The 16643-nt window shown below is 40.8% G+C and overlaps 1 protein-coding gene across 3 annotated transcripts in view; it reads right to left on the bottom strand.

The window, feature by feature from the left end:
- The window catches only part of RALGPS2 (Ral GEF with PH domain and SH3 binding motif 2), a 284167-nt gene that overhangs the window by 144164 nt on the left and 123360 nt on the right, over nucleotides 1–16643 (bottom strand). For all 3 annotated transcript variants that reach the window (XM_084635739.1, XM_084635740.1, XM_084635741.1), the window contains exon 6: nucleotides 12576–12665. In XM_084635739.1, coding sequence (XP_084491865.1) covers nucleotides 12576–12665 — 90 coding nt within the window. The remainder of the gene's footprint in view (nucleotides 1–12575; nucleotides 12666–16643) is intronic.

Here is a 16643-nt window from a genome sequence, read left to right as displayed (position 1 = left end):
TCACACTAGCTCCCAATGTGGACATACCTATTGTGCACTAAAACACCTTTGTGCAGTTTAGTTTAATCCACTTCCAAAATTGATGAAGTTAAACTGCACAAAGGCATTCTTAGTGTGGAATAAGTGTGTCCACATGGGAAAATAGTGAGGAATAGCTATTCAGCAATACCTTTTCCCCCACGAAGACAAACCTTTAGAAATATTTCACATCTTTTGGTCTCAATGTCAAAAGAACAATTTCACTCTCAATACTTAGGGCTTGTCTACACGGGGACACTCAGAAAAATTAATCTTAACTAACTAAAGGTGTGAATTTACAGTGGACTAGTTAAACTGCATTAAACCCCCATGGGGACAGTCAATCAGAATTAAAGTGGCCTTAATTCAGTGAATTAAGCTAACCCAAATTAAGGCCACTTTAATTCTAAATAAGAACACTCATATGGGGGTTTGTTCCTGTATAGCTAATCCACTTTAAATTGACACCTTTAGTTAACTTAGACTAATTTTTCTGAGATCCCAGGGTGGACAAACCCTTAATTTTTATCACCCCACAATGCTTGATTTTAAAAAAATTCTTAGGCCAACACTGGTACCTAACCCCATAAGGGTGCACAATGCAATGAGGAGGGAAGAAAGAACAGAGGGACTCTCCATACCTTATGCTCCATACAGACAGCCCCATGCTTATAATTTGGTATCATAAGAGTACTTGCCTCTGCTAAGAGGAGGGGGCAAGACCCCGTGCTGCCCACCTTGCATGGAAGCCAGCAAGCTGGCCTGGTGCAAAGGGATTTAACTGGGAATTGGTCCTGCTTCGAGCAGGGGGTTGGACTAGATGACCTTCTGGGGTCCCTTCCAACCCTGATATTCTATGGTTCTATGGTTCTATGGAAACAGATGCTCTATCATTTGCTCACCCTAGAGCTCTGTAAGGCATCATGACTACTTTAGGGACAACTGTAGCTCCTGCTGTGGTGGTGCTCTTCCACACTGACCCAACACATGATTCGTACCTTAAAGTCATTAAAGAGCACTTAAAGCAAAAACCACACACACACACTTCAATATTATCTGAACGTTCAGTAATGCAATTAAAATTATATTCGCATTTATGTAAATGAAAGTATGAGTTACGTAGTATGTGATTAGTTGAAATTCACTTGTTTGTTCTATTATAAAGATTCCTGATTTTCCCCATGTTATGTATTCCTAGCACTATCCCATAAAGAAAACCACTCCCATCCAAAATTGCACATGTAATGCTAATTACGTTTTTATTGCCATTAAGCACAAATCATTTTAAAACCAAAAATAAAAATATATATGCAACAAAAATATTTGTCTGTTGCAAACTAGAGAGTTTAAACACCATAAGACACTAAGTAGTTTCTGAAGTGGGTCATCCAGACAGATTCTAAAGTACTTTACAAGATTATGTTTATATATAATGAGAATCCTTCTTCCACCACTGAGATGCAGCTTTCTCTTGGGTAAAACTCAATAACTGATAGTCCATACAAGCACTATGCAAACAGCTTTAGAAGAAGAGAATAATACAATATCTAACTGAAATTAGAAGGAATGTAAGGTAAGCAGGAAGTAACAGTGAATACTAATATTTGGCTATGATTAACATCCTTACCCTTAATAAATGTGGCCAGCACAAACACCACTACTCTTGCAAAAACTTCCACAGGTGTTTAGCCACAAGTGTTAATTCTTTAAAACTGTAATTTTATGTCTCATTAGAAAGATAAATACCTCCAACAGTACTTTGTCCCAATATTCAGCAGCATGCTGAAGCATTGGTTAAAGTGCTAACTAATGGGGTAGAGTGTCACCTGCTGAAATACTGCTTCTTGCAGGACTCTAAGCTTACCTTAAAGGTCTCCCACCCAAATATTAATCAAGCCCGATTCTTCTTAGCTAATGAGATCATAGCCAAAAGTAGTATGGATTCTGGAAAAACAAAACTACGTAAGAAATATAACCCTTTATCCATAAGAGGTGTGATCTAAAAAACTAGACTGCAAAACAGACATTTTGGAAATTATTTGCAGTTTTGTTGTAGCCTTGTTGGTACCACGACAGAGACAAAAGGTTGGTGAAGTAATATCTTTTATTGGACCAACTTCTGTTGGTGAAAGACAAGCTTTTGAGATACACAAAGTTATTCTTCAGGTCTGGGAAAGGTACTAAATGTCACAGCTAAATACAAGATAGAACAGATTAAACAAGAACATTCTGAAAACAAAAACCAAAAAAACCCCAATCATCCTATCAGATGATCAGAATCAAACACACATTAAAAATGCTGCTATGAAAGGATGCTGCTGTGCTGTCAATATTCCTTTGGTGGCAAAATCCCCAAATAAAACTTCTATATTACAATAATCGCCAAATAAAACTTCTGTATTACAATGAATAAATGTTATTCTGCTCTGAAGTGCCAGGAGTCCTGGTTTATGTGGACTGGAGTCAAACTTTTGTTTAAATTTTCCTCTGAAATTATTGATCCCAAAAGATATAATGACGATATAACAGGATAAAACTTATGTAAATATTGGATAGCTCCAACTTGGGACTGGGAGTTTTGGTATTTGGATCTTCTGGAATTAACTTTGATAATACTTTCAGGCTAGGATTTTCAAAGGAGCCTAAAGGAGTTAGGTGCCCAGTCCCCATCAAAATTGAAATAGTAGCTTAACCCCCTTAGGCTCCTTTGAAAATTCTAGCCTCAGTTCTTCAGGACCTTTTGATTCCAAGAGAGTCAGGTCAACAGGCCTTGAGTCTAGCACTTAACATTATGACACTTTTCAAATTTCACGCATAGCCTACTCGGAAGAGGTTCATCAGATCCTGCTAGAGATCTCCAAGGCTTGTACAAGATAAAGTTACTTTCTGAAATGGAAGAACGGTGTAGCTCCTGAGCCAGCCAAACTGATTAAGTCTCAAGAACTCCAGGGTGACTGACTACAGCTGAAGTTCTCCTCAGTTTTTTCAACTCACTATTCCCCAGTACAGGGACATTTAGCAAAGATTTTCGAAAGCACAAATGGCAGCTGGTGCTTACTTGTCTTCTGTGCCTTTGTAAAAATCACTCTTAGTCATTGCATATGACACATTGAAGAAATTCAGAAACCTCTTTCAGCTTGTTGTTGAGCCTCCATCTTTGAGACACAGAACATGGTGCTCACAACCTAACTGACCACCACGCTAAAGTCTTCCAGAATATTCTCCAAACCATTTTTCCTGGAGACAGTGTTTCTGATGGCAAACAGTTAAGGAACAAAAGATAGTGAGCTAAGATGGCAAAAAGAAAAGGAGTACTAGTGCACCTTAGAGACTAACCAATTTATTTGAGCAAAAAGAAAAGGAGTACCAGTGGCACCTTAGAGACTAACCAATTTATTTGAGCATAAGCTTTCATGATCTACTGCTGTACTCACTACTCACGAAAGCTTATGCTCAAATAGATTGGTTAGTCTCTAAGGTGCCACTAGTACTCCTTTTCTTTTTGCGAATACAGACTAACACGGCTGATACTCTGAAACCACATTATGTGATGGTTCATAAGGACAAACTGGCAATGTGTCCGCACCCTAACATTCCCCTAAAAGTAGTCTGAGTTTCATCTAAATAGTTAATTTGCCAGTATCTTCACGTAAATTGCACTTCCTAGCAGGAGAGGATAGGTTCATAGATTCCAAGGCCAGAAGAGACTATTGTGACCATCTAGTCTGACCTCCTGTATGCTATAGGCCATAGGACTTCCCCAAAAATGTATACTCCTCCCCGATGAGGGGAGTACCGCTAAAATCGACCTTCCTGGGTCAAATTTGGGGTACTGTAGATGCAACACTGTGCAATTCGATGGTATTGGCCTCCGGGAGCTATCCCAGAGTGCTTCAATGTGACCGTTCTGGACAGCACTTTCAACTCCGATGCACTAGCCAGGTACACAGGAAAATGCACTGGGAACTTCTGAATTTCATTTCCTGTTTGGTCAGCATGGGCTGCTCAGCAGAACAGGTGACCATGCAGTCCCAGAATTGCAAACGAGCTCCAGCATGGAGCAAACGGGAGACACTGGATCTGATTGCTGTACGGGGAGAAGAATCTGTACAGGCAGAACTCTGATCCAGCAGAAGAAATGCGGATATAAATATGCCAAAATCACACAGGGCATGGTGGACAGAGGCTACACCAGGGACACACAGCAGCGCCGCATGAAAATTAAGGAGCTCAGGCAAGCCTACCAAAAGGCAAAGGAAGCAAATGGTCGCTCCGGGTCAGAGCCCCAAACAAGCCGCTTCTATGATCAGCTGTATACCATTCTAGGGAGGGGGCCCCACCACTACCCCACCACTGTCCATGGACACCTGCAAGGTGGCAGCTTCATGCAACATGGAGGAAGATTTTATGAATGAGGAAGAGGAGGAGGAGGAGGAGTATGTGCAGCAGGCAACCAGAAAAATCTGTTCTCCCCGGCAGCTAGGACCTTTTCCTCACCCTGGACCCAACATCCTCCCAGGGTGTATTGTTCCAGGACCCTGCAGGCACCTCTGGTGAGGGCACATTTGTAACTACACTGCAGGGGTTAAAAGCAATTGTGTTTAATGTTTGATTTGCCCTGAACAATTGGGATGCATTCGCGGCCAGTACAGCTACTGGAAAAATCTGTTAACGTGTCTGGGGATGGAGCGGGAATCCTCCAGGGACATCTCCATGAAGCTCTCCTGGAGGTACTCTGAAAGCCTTTGCAGAAGGTTTCTGGGAAGGGCTGCCTTATTTTGTCCTCCATGGTAGGACACTTTACCACGCCAAGCCAGTAGCAAGTAGTCTGGAATCACTGCAGCACAAAGCATGGCAGCAAATGTCCTGGGATTCGGTCGCATTCATGCAACATTTGGTCTTTATCTTTCTGTGTCAGCCTCAGGAGAGTGATATCATTCGTGGTCACTTGGTTGAAATAGGGGAATTTTTGTAGGCAACAGTAATCCCCTATTTGGTGATCCCCAGCACATTAGACCCCGGTCATGCGGGGCTGTTTGCACTTGGCTAAAAGGGATCATCCCAGAGAATAGCACTTGGCTAAAAGGGATCATCCCGGAGAATAGCCACGCGGGGGGGGGGGTGCGGAAGAGGTGTGTGTGCTGCACATCCACCCCAAAACTGCAGCCCCTCCTTTTAAATGGCAACCGCAGCCCCTCTTTTTAAACGGCAAACCCAACAGGCCTTGGTTGCTATAGGAAAGGGGGGTGCTGCAGTTTGAAACCATTCCCATGTTATGAATGCAGAAGAAGCCAACCCCGCGTACCCTTTGGCTTATCATGGCTGCCTGGAAACTGAATTATGCTGCCCAGCCGCGTGTGATGCGTCACCATACTGGCAGCTCAATATAAAAGGCAAAAATACTACCTTGTACCTAAAACACATAGAATCATAGATATTAGGTCAGAAGAGACCACTGTGATTGTCTAAGTCTGACCTCCTGCACAATGCAGACTACAGAATCTCACCCACCCACTCCTGTAACAAACGCCTAACCTTGTCTGAGCTATTGAAGTCCTCAAATCATGGTTTAAAGACTTTGAGGTGCAGAGAATCCTCCAACTAGTGACCTGTGCCCCACGCTGCAGAGGAAGGTGAAAAAACCCCAGGGCCTCTGCCAATCTCCCCTGGAGGAAAATTTCTTCCCGACCCCAAATATGGCGATCAGCTAGACCCTGAGCATGTGGGCAAGACTCACCAGCCAGACACCCAGGAAAGAATTCTCTGTAGTAACTCAGATCCCACCCCATCTAGCATCCCATCACAGGCCACTGGGCATATCTACCGCTAATAGTTGAAGATCAATTAATTGCCAAAATTAGGCTATCCCTTCCATAAACTTATCAAGCTTAGTCTTGAAGCCAGATATGTCTTTTGCCCCCACTACTTCCCTTGGAAGGCTGTTCCAGAACTTCACTCCTCTGATGGTTAGAAACCTTTGTCTAATTTCAAGTCTAAACTTCCTGATGGCCAGTTTATATGTTCTCGTGTACACATTGGTACTGAGCTTAAATAGTTCTTCTCCCTCCGTGGTATTTATCCCTCTAATATATTTATATCTCCTCTCAGCCTTCTTTTGGTTAGGCTAAACAAGCCAAGCTCTTTGAGACTCCTTTCATAAGACAGGTTTTCCATTTCTCGGATCACTCTAGTAGTTTTTCTCTGTACCTGTTCCAGTTTGAATTCACCTTTCTTAAACGTGGGAGACCAGAACTGCACACAATATTCCAGATGAGGTCTCACCAGTGCCTTATATAATGGTACTAACACCTCCTTATCTCTACTGGAAATACCTCGCCTGATACATCTCAAGATGGCATTAGCTTTTTTCACAGCCATTTCACATTGGCAGCTCATAGTCATCTTGTGATCAACCAACATTCCGAGGTCCTTCTCTTCCTCTGTTACTTCCAAGTGATGTGTCCCCAGTTTATAACAAGAATTTTTGTTATTAATCCCTAAATGCGTGACCTTGCACTTTTCACTATTAAATTTCATCCTATTACTATTACTCCAGTTTACAAGGTCATCCAGATCTTCCTGTATGATATCCAATCCCTCTCTGTATTGGCAATACCTCCCAGCTTTGTGTCATCTGCGAACTTTATTAGCACATTACCGCTTTTTGTGTCAAGGTCAGTAATAAAAAGATTAAATAAGATTGGTCCCAAAATCGATCCCTGAGGAACTTCACTAGTAACCTCGTTCCAGCCTGACAGTTCACCTTTCAGTGTGACCCACTGTAGTCTCCCCTTTAACCAGTTCTTTATCCACCTTTCAATTTTCTTTTCCAATTTAGCTAGTAATTCCCCATGTGGAACCATATCAAATGCCTTACTGAAATAGAGGTAAATTAGATCCACTGCATTTCCTTTTTCTAACAAATCTTACCTTCTCAAAGGAGGAGATCAGGTTGCTTTGACACGATCTACCTTTTGTAAAACCATGTTGTATTTTGTCCCAATTACTATTGACCTCAATGTCCTTAACTACTTTCTCCTTTAAATTTTTTTCCAAGACCTTGCATACTACAGATGTCAAACTGACAGGCTTGTAGTTACCCGGATCACTTTTTTTCCCTTTCTTAAAAATAGGAACGACCTTAGCAATTCTCCAGTCATACAGTACAACCCCTGGATTTACAGATTCATTAAAAAATTTTTGCTAATGAGCTTGCAATTTCATGTGCCAGTTCCTTTAATATTCTTGGATGAAGATTATCTGGGCCCCCTATTTAGTCCCATTAAGCTGTTCAGGTTTGGCTTCTACCTCAAATGTGGTAATATCTACCTTCATATCCTCATTCCCATTTGTTGTCCTACCATTATCCCTTAGATCCTTATCAGCCTCATTAAAGACTAAGGCAAAGTATTTGTTTAGATATTGGGCCATGCCTAGATTACCCTTAACCTCCACTCCATCCTCAGTGTTTAGCGGTCCCAATTCTTTCTTTGTTTTCTTCTTATTTATAAGGCTATAGAACCTTTTACTATTGGTTTTAATTCCCTTTGCAAGATCCAACTCTACATGGCTTTTGGCCTTTCTCACTTTAACCCTACATATTCTGACCTCAATAAAGTAGCTTTCCTTGCTAATCCCTCCCATCTTCCACTCCTTGTAGGCCTTCTGCTTTTTCTTAATCACCTCTCTCAGATGCTTGCTCATCCAGCTTGGTCTACAACTCCTGCCTATGAAATTTTTCCCCTTCCCATGTGCTGTTTGATGTGAATTGCTTGATTCACTGTGAGAGAGTCTCCCTTTTGTTCTCAGAAATGTATCTTCTTAAATTCTACTCTCCCTCCCCCCCACCCCCCCTGCAGCTGCAAATGTTTCTATGATCCCAGTCCCTGAGGTTATCGCAGATTAGAAGGCGAAAAAAAAAGTGCTCATGATGACATGTTTTCAGAGCTCATGCAGTCCTCCCGCACTGATAGGGCACAGCTGAATGCGTGGTGGCAGAGGCCAGGAAAGCATACAGTGAGCGTGATTGGAACACGCAGGAGGAGATCCTGAAGCTAATGGGGGAAGCAAACGGACATGATGAGATGCCTGGTGGAGCTGCAGGAAAGGCAACTAGAGTACAGACCCCCGCTGCATCCATTGTGTAACCGCCTGCCCTCCTCACCAAGTTCCATATCCTCCTCACCCAGATGCCCAAGAATGTTGGGGAGGAGGGGGAGGAATGGGAAGCACTGCTCCAGGCACCCAGCCACTCAATTCAAGCAGATGGCCCAAGCAAGAGAAGGCTGCCATTCAAACAGCTTTGATTTGTAGTGTGGCTACAATAAGCAATGTGGTCTTGTCCTTCCCTCCTCCCGCACCCCACCTGAGCTACCTTTTACTAGTTGGCATTGTCAGTGATCTCAAGTTTTTTTTAATAAATAAAGAATAAATGGATTCAGAACAATAGGGACTTTATTTCCTGTGCCAGCTGTGGTCGAAGGGGAGTGGCTTACAGGGAAGTACATTCACCAAAGGGAGCGGCTTTGCATGAAGGACAAACACACACAACTGTCACACTGTAGCCTGGTCAGTCATGAAACTGTTTTTCAAAGCCTCTCTGATGCGCTGCGCGCCTCGGTGTGCTCTTCTAATTGTCCTGGTGTCTGGTGTTCAAAGTTGGCCACCAGGTGATTTGCCTCAAACCTTCCACCCTGCTACCCACAATGCACCACTCCATGAGTCAATGCTAGCCACGGTATTGAAGATGCACTCCACCAACCTAATGCGCTTAGTGGGGACACGCATGATCGACTGTATAAAATCGCTTACTAAAGATCAATTTCTATTAAATCGACCTAATTTCACAGTGTAGACATGCCCTAAATCTATCCTAGTCAATCCACACAGCAAAATCTCTTGTCCTGGTTCTCATCTTGATTACTACAATATCTTTTTCTCTGGCCTTGATAAATGTAATTTTGCCTCCCTCATATCCACTCAGAATCTTGCTGCAAAGATCATTCTCCTAGCCCACTGCTTTGATCATGGTAACTCTCTCTTTGCATCCCTCCACAAGCTCCGCCTTCTCTATTGCATTAAATATGAACTGCTAGTTCTCACTTCTAAGGCCCTCTCCACCCTACATACCATCTCCCATTCACTGTTGAAGCATCAGCTCCTCCCTCTGACCAGGCAACTATGTCAGTGTCCGTCACCCACTTGTTAGATTTTCAAATTAGCATCATTGTGCTTTCTCCCATGCTACCCCTCATGCTTGGGAGGAGCTCTCCATAAATCATCTGCAAAGCTACCTTGTTTTCCTCCTTCGAATCCTCTTAAAAACAACTCTCCTTTGTTATGATGCCAACAAAAAAGCTTGACAATGGTTATATCACTGGCATGCTGAGGCCACTGCCCTTCATGCTGACCAATACGGTCTCACTGTTTCCTTCCACTCCTCCATCCATATGCATCCACCTGTTGTTACTGTCTTAGACGTAGATTATAAACACTTTAGGGGCAGGGACTGTCTTTTCATTCTGTTTGTGTAGTCCCTAGCACAATAGGGTCCTGGTGCAGGAGTACTGCTACGGTAATGTAAATAATGAATAACCATGATGGAAAATCGTTTCTGGATTATAATTAGTACTCACTGGTCTAATGTAGTTTCCACTTCATGTCACAGAACATTAAGAGAAACAATCCTCAAATAGGAACCAGGGTGGAGGTTCTTTTCTACAGGAAATAAGGCTCCCAGGCATCCCATCAAAATTGCTGATTTGATGCCGATAGGGCCACAGACTCAGCAGCTACAGGTGGAGCATTTTTCTCTCTCTAGTGTTGGCTTTTCTGCATGCCTGAAGTAAGGAGGATTTTCAGAGGACCTCAGTTTAAACTGATAAGATGCAAAACTAAACCTTAAAAGTCTTGTTTCTGGTGTATGTATCTGATATAGCCTCACTTGAAAACATTTGACTCCTCAAGCTCATGAACTGCCTTGAACAGCCAGTTAAGGGCTTCAAGCTTGCATTTTAAAAGGGAAGAGTAATCTGTGCAGACAGAAACAAACTATTATTGACTATGTACGTAAATTTTCTCAACATCTCTGAAAGAAGCTTCCATGTGTCTCAAACTCTGCAAGTGCAAAATGGACAACTTTTGAAAAATAGAACAGTTTAGATAATGTGGGATTAGTGTTATCCTATATTCTCCATAACCTCAGTTTCATTAAATTTGTGATGAAAACAATTTACAATTAAAGATAATACCAAATGTACAAAGAATAGAAATGATTGGGTCTAAACAGAAGAAAAGTTAGGTAATACAGAAGCATCTTGTGTTCACAAGTTCAGAAAGCACATTCTAGTTCCAGGGATGAAGTCAGACACTAATTAGAATTCCTGTGTTATGAAAGTACAAGATAGAAAACATATTAGCAGAATCTGTGTTTTGATGTTTCCTTTAACATATCAGTAATCAAACTATATTATATGAGGTGAATAAGTGTGATGGTTAGAACTTAGTTATATTTCCTTGCAATGAGGAAGTATCAACAACACAAGGTTCTTCCTGATTTGAGTGGAGAAATCTGCAGAGTTTTCCAGGGATTAGAATATAATTTGAGTCACTTCACAACCAACAACAGGGAATTGCGTGTTAATAAAAAATGCTGGAGTTATGAACTATTGGCAGGCAGATAAAGTAAATATTTTCCACAAAGCTGACAACGGCACATTACATGCCTGATAATAGAAGATGCAGCAGACATTTCAGAGAGGGAGATCTTGGCAGAATATTGCATACAGTATTTCAGGCTTCATGTCAGTGGCTGTAGTACAACAATGAACTGAAAATAAGTGGCAGTTCAATTATGGTATTTACAAGTGCTAACAGAAAAGCCTTACTTCCACAACATGGGCAAGATTCTCTGAAGACAGAACAGGGTATAAATTGAATCCCTCCTAGCTAATGAGGTCCCTTTTACCACCCACCCAAGCAAATTCATTTACAGGAAGGTCAGGTGGAGTTTCCACCATTGCCCTCCCTTAGGGATTTCGGTCAGAAAAGAGAAGCTTTAATTACCCGATGGGAAATATATAGGAGTGCTGCAGCCAAATCAGCTTCAAGTTGGTGCTGAATCTGTGCACAACTAACATCCACTGACCAGGTCCTTTTCTCAATCAGCCATTCCAAACTTCTGTACTATACTGATCTCCTGCCATAACCTCCCCAAGTCCTGGTTGACCTTTGGGGACCTTTGCCTAGTTCTATGCCAGTTTCTCCAGATGTAAACAGGGGAGCGATTCTAGCCATATACTTCTGTTGAACAGTGCAGTCGGGAACAGAACAAAATAATCTTTATAATGTTACTATTTTTTAATAAAATTTCAGTTAAAATAGATCCTAGAGGTTTTATTCCTTTTCTTTCTCCTAATTTTATTTTTCAGGGCAAAATTTAAGGCATTAAATAGTGATGAAGACTATATAAGGACCTGAGTAGAAAAGGCATGCCCAAACCCACTTGCACACAACTCTGACAAGTTTTAACTGACATAACCTACATCACTTCAACCCGAGTAACACTGTTAAGAGACATACCCAGGGTTCGAATTCTAAACAAGTAGAATTCTAAAACCCTGTCCCCTCTGATTTTTTTCAGATGAGGTCTAAGATCCACGGGGAAAAATGAGGGAACTTAATGATTGGGATAGCTTCCATCATCCAGATATTATAGCGATAGGTGCTATAGAAAACCATGAAGCAGGGGGACAGGGAAGAGTAATAGCAGATCTTCTATCTTGCCCTCAAAACACTTCATAGTACTTTGTAGGGAGCTGTCTAGAGCCTCGCAGGGAACTCAACCCCATGCAGAGGTTGCACTCTCCTAGAAGCCTCCCCAGACTCTTGCACAGTGGAAGAGTATTCACACAAACAACAACGGGAGTTGTACATGGATGATTAGTTAATGTACTGGAACAAGCAACATTAATATGAGAAAAGGGAAACATGGCTAGTGGCTGCTTGATCTACTACACCTTTACTCAAAAAATTATTTTTGAAATTATATTACACCCAAAAGAAAGTATTTCTTACCAGACAGATTGATATTAGCCATAACATTATTACTAGAAGAAAAGAGGTCTCAGGCCCTTTCCTTCCCAGCAGCAAAAATAAACAATGTATTTTAAAGAACAGCAGCCAGAGCAAAGAAATATATTCAGAGCCTGCAAATAGCAACAGGAGCTTAATACAGATTATCCAACAAAACGGGTAATAAATTATACTGATAGAAAAATAAAATTAGTAAACACTATTTGAAATACAGCATCTGAGAGCATTTTCTTAAACCAAGTTAATTTTTCTTTAGGCATATAACTCCAGTTCTGGAGCTTTGGTCTGTCACCCTTTCTTCTGATTTTGTCACACTAATGAGGCCAAACAGTACCACATGTTAACAGAGACCACTGCAGCCAAATGGAGTGTTAAACAAATATTTATCCACATGCATTTTTGAAAGGGTGAACTCGCATATAAAAGTTACAACATAGCAAGTCCCAAAACAAATAAATTCTTACCTTAGCAGTTTTAATATAGTGGCTCAAAACTTCAGCTCTTATTTTTAAAGTTTGTGCATGAAGAATCTCTCTAACGACCCAGAAGCTTACCTGAAAAAGAAAATTCACCTACTTTTAAAACACATAAAAAGGCAGTTAAAGCAAGTATTTTTCATATATGAAGTGAAAAAATTAAATACATTAAAAACTACATCAAACCAAATATCATCTTTGCAGCAACTTTATAAGTTAGGAAATGCAAAAGTTAACATTGCTATAAAAATCTTAACTGACCCAAACTGCACGTAATACTTATTAAATAAATTAACTTAAAAGCCTTAAGAAAAGGAGTACTTGTGGCACCTTAGAGATTAACCAATTTATTTGAGCATAAGCTTTCATGAGCTACAGTTCACTTCATCGGATGCATACTGTGGAAAATACAGAAGTTTGTTTGTTTTTATACACACAAATCATGAAAAAATGGGTCTTTATCACTACAAAAGGTTTTCTCTCTCCCCACCCCACTCTCCTGCTGGTAATAGCTCATGTAAAGTGATCACTCTCCTTACAATGTGTATGATAATCGAAGTGGGCCATTTCCAGCACAAATCCAGGTTTTCTCCACCCCCACACACTCCCCAAACCCCACTCTCCTGTTGGTAATAGCTTATCTAAAGTGATCACTCTCCTTACAATCTGTATGATAATCAAGGTGGGCTATTTCCAGCACAAATCCAGGGTTTAACAAGAACGTCTGAGGAAGGGGGGGAAGGGGAAGGCGTTAGGAAAACAAGGGGAAATAGGTTACCTTGCATAATGACTTAGCCACTCCCAGTCTCTATTCAAGCCTTAGTTAATTGACCATCGTTTATTAGCACTGTATACCTTCAAATCAGTGGCACTGCTATGGGTAACCACATGGTCCCACAGTATGCCAACATTTTTATGGCTGACTTAGAACAACGCTTCCTCAGCTCTCGTCCGCTAACGCCCCTAAACTACTTGCGCTATACTGATGACATCATCATCATCTGGACCCATGGAAAAGAAGCTCTTGAGGAATTCTACCATGATTTCAACAATTTCCATCCCACCATCAACCTCAGCCTGGACCAGTCCACACAAGAGATCCACTTTCTGGACATTACAGTGCTAATAAACGATGGTCACATAAACACCACCCTATACCGGAAACCTACTGACCACTATTCCTACCTACATGCCTCCAGCTTTCAACCTGACCACACCACACGATCCATTGTCTACAGCCAAGCTCTGCGATACAACCGCATTTGCTCCAACCCCTCAGACAGAGACAAACACCTACAAGGGCTCTATCAAGCATTCTTGCAACTACAATACCCACCTGCGGAAGTGAAGAAACAGACTGATAGAGCCAGAAGAGTTCCCAGAAGTCTCCTACTACAGGACAGGCCTAACAAAGAAAATAACAGAATGCCACTAGCCGTCACCTTCAGCCCCCAACTAAAACCCCTCCAACGCATTATTAAGGATCTACAACCTATCCTAAAGGATGACCCAACACTCTCACAAATCTTGGGAGACAGGCCAGTCCTTGCCTACAGACAGCCCCCCAACCTGAAGCAAATACTCACCAGCAACCACATACCACACAACAGAACCACTAACCCAGGAACCTATCCTTGCAACAAAGCCCGTTGCCAGCTGTGCCCACATATCTATTCAGGGGACACCATCACAGGGCCTAATCACATCAGCCACACTATCAGAGGCTCGTTCACCTGCACATCTACCAATGTGATATATGCCATCACGTGCCAGCAATGCCCCTCTGCCATGTACATTGGTCAAACTGGACAGTCTCTACGTAAAAGAATAAATGGACACAAATCAGATGTCAAGAATTATAACATTCATAAACCAGTCGGAGAACACTTCAATCTCCCTTGTCACGCGATTACAGACATGAAAGTTGCGATATTACAACAGAAAAACTTCAAATCCAGACTCTAGTGAGAGACTGCTGAATTGGAATTCATTTGCAAATTGGAAACAATCAACTTAGGCTTGAATAGAGACTGGGAGTGACTAAGTTATTATGCAAGGTAACCTATTTCCCTTGTTTTCCTAACCCCCCCCCATTCCTCAGACATTCTTGTTAAACCCTGGATTTGTGCTGGAAATGGCCCACCTTGATTATCATACACATTGTAAGGACAGTGATCACTTTACATGAGCTATTACCACCACGAGAGTGGGGTGGGGGGAGAGAAAACCTTTTGTAGTGATAAAGACCCATTTTTTCATAATTTGTGTGTATAAAAACAAACATCTTCTGTATTTTCCACAGTATGCATCCGATGAAGTGAGCTGTAGCTCACGAAAGCTTATGCTCAAATAAATTGGTTAGTCTCTAAGGTGCCACAAGCACTCCATTTCTTTTTGCGAATACAGACTAACATGGCTGTTACTTTAAAAGCCTTAATAACTCAAAACATTTCTCTGAATGCAAAATGTGACTATATTAATATTGCTTTAAGATCCTTGACTTTTGAATTTCCTGACTTTAATATTTGAACCTTAAGTTGTATTAATGTAGACATTTGAATTTAATTACATTTTAAAAAATTATAGCTATCCTACAATATGAAGTTTAGAATTATATTCTGTAAAGCTCTATAAACTGCAAGACCTACAACAGCTACACAAAAATTCTGCTTATGAAGTTATGAAATTGTGTTTTTCTGTGATGCCACAGAATTTAAACTACACTATTCTGAAGTTAGAGAGAAAATATCATTTTGATAGTGATTAAATTCATAGTTTTATAGTACGAAATTATATAACGCCACAGTACTTTAGGCAATAACAATTTAAAACTTGCAGTAAAAAAAAAAAAGTGCGTTGCATGCATACACAGATTTCTAATTCCTATTTTCTCATTTGAAAGTTGTTCCTAAACCCTTTCCTCCTCCCTCCCAAAAGCTAGCCTTGACTCAGATTTCTTCACTGAAAGCTAACCACGTATGAAGGTAAGCTTTAAAGTTCTGCTGTTTGAGGTATGTAGAAAGCCTATTTTTAAAATGGGGAAAGTATTTTTCCCCAAATCACCCATCTCAAAAACAACTGAATATGTTGTGTGTAAACTTCCCAAAAACATTTACTTTTGAACTGAGACCTGGCTTGAGTTAAGTTTCAGCTCCACTGAAATCAATAGCAAAACTCCCACACTCTTAAATGGGGCCAGGATTTCATTCCTAGAGTGGAAAGTTTCAGTTCCAAGGCAAAAAGAAAATCTATGACAGTTATGAATGGCCACAAATGGATACAATAAAAGTTGAACTGCAACCTTAATTACAAGTTTACATCACTACAAGGCTATATGGTCTGATTTTCAAAGGTACTGAGCACTAGGAGCTTACATTAACTTCAATGGGATTTGATTTCAGCACTACTGAAAATCTGACCATAATATTTAAACTAAATCACAGCCTAAAGTAGGAAGGCCTTGCTATACTTTAGAGTCCACAGTTTGATGCCTTATCATTGCTGATGTTTACAAGTAATTTATACTATACAATTTCCTTGTTAAAGTCTTAGAAGATTCACAAATGAGATATTTTTAATATACTGCAGTAGAACTTCAGAGTTATGAACACCAGTTACGAACTGACCGATCAACCACACACCTCGTTTGGAACTGGAGGGGCACAATCGGGCATCAGCAGAGACACACACAAAAAAAGCAAATACAGTACAGTACTGTGTTAAAAGTAAACTACTAAAAAAAATAAAGGGAAAGCAAAATTTTTCCTCTGAATAGTAAAGTTTCAAAGCTGTATTAAGTCAATGTTCAGCTGTAAACATTTGAAAGAACAATCATAACATTTTGTTCAGTTACAAACATTTCAGAGTTATGAACAACCTCCATTCCCAAAGTGTTCATAACTCTGAGATTCTACTGTAGTATGACTGGTTTCAGAGTAGCAGCCGTGTTAGTCTGTATTCGCAAAAACAAAAGGAGTACTTGTACACCTTAGAGACTAACAAATTTATTTGAGCATAAGCTTTCGTGAGCTACAGCATCCGATAAAGTGAGCTGTA

Source organism: Lepidochelys olivacea (assembly GCF_965140295.1).
Source record: "Lepidochelys olivacea isolate rLepOli2 genome assembly, chromosome: 8".
Lineage (NCBI taxonomy): Eukaryota > Metazoa > Chordata > Testudines > Cheloniidae > Lepidochelys > Lepidochelys olivacea.
Note: the sequence above shows the minus strand (reverse complement) of the source record. Positions and strands in the feature narration are given on the sequence as shown.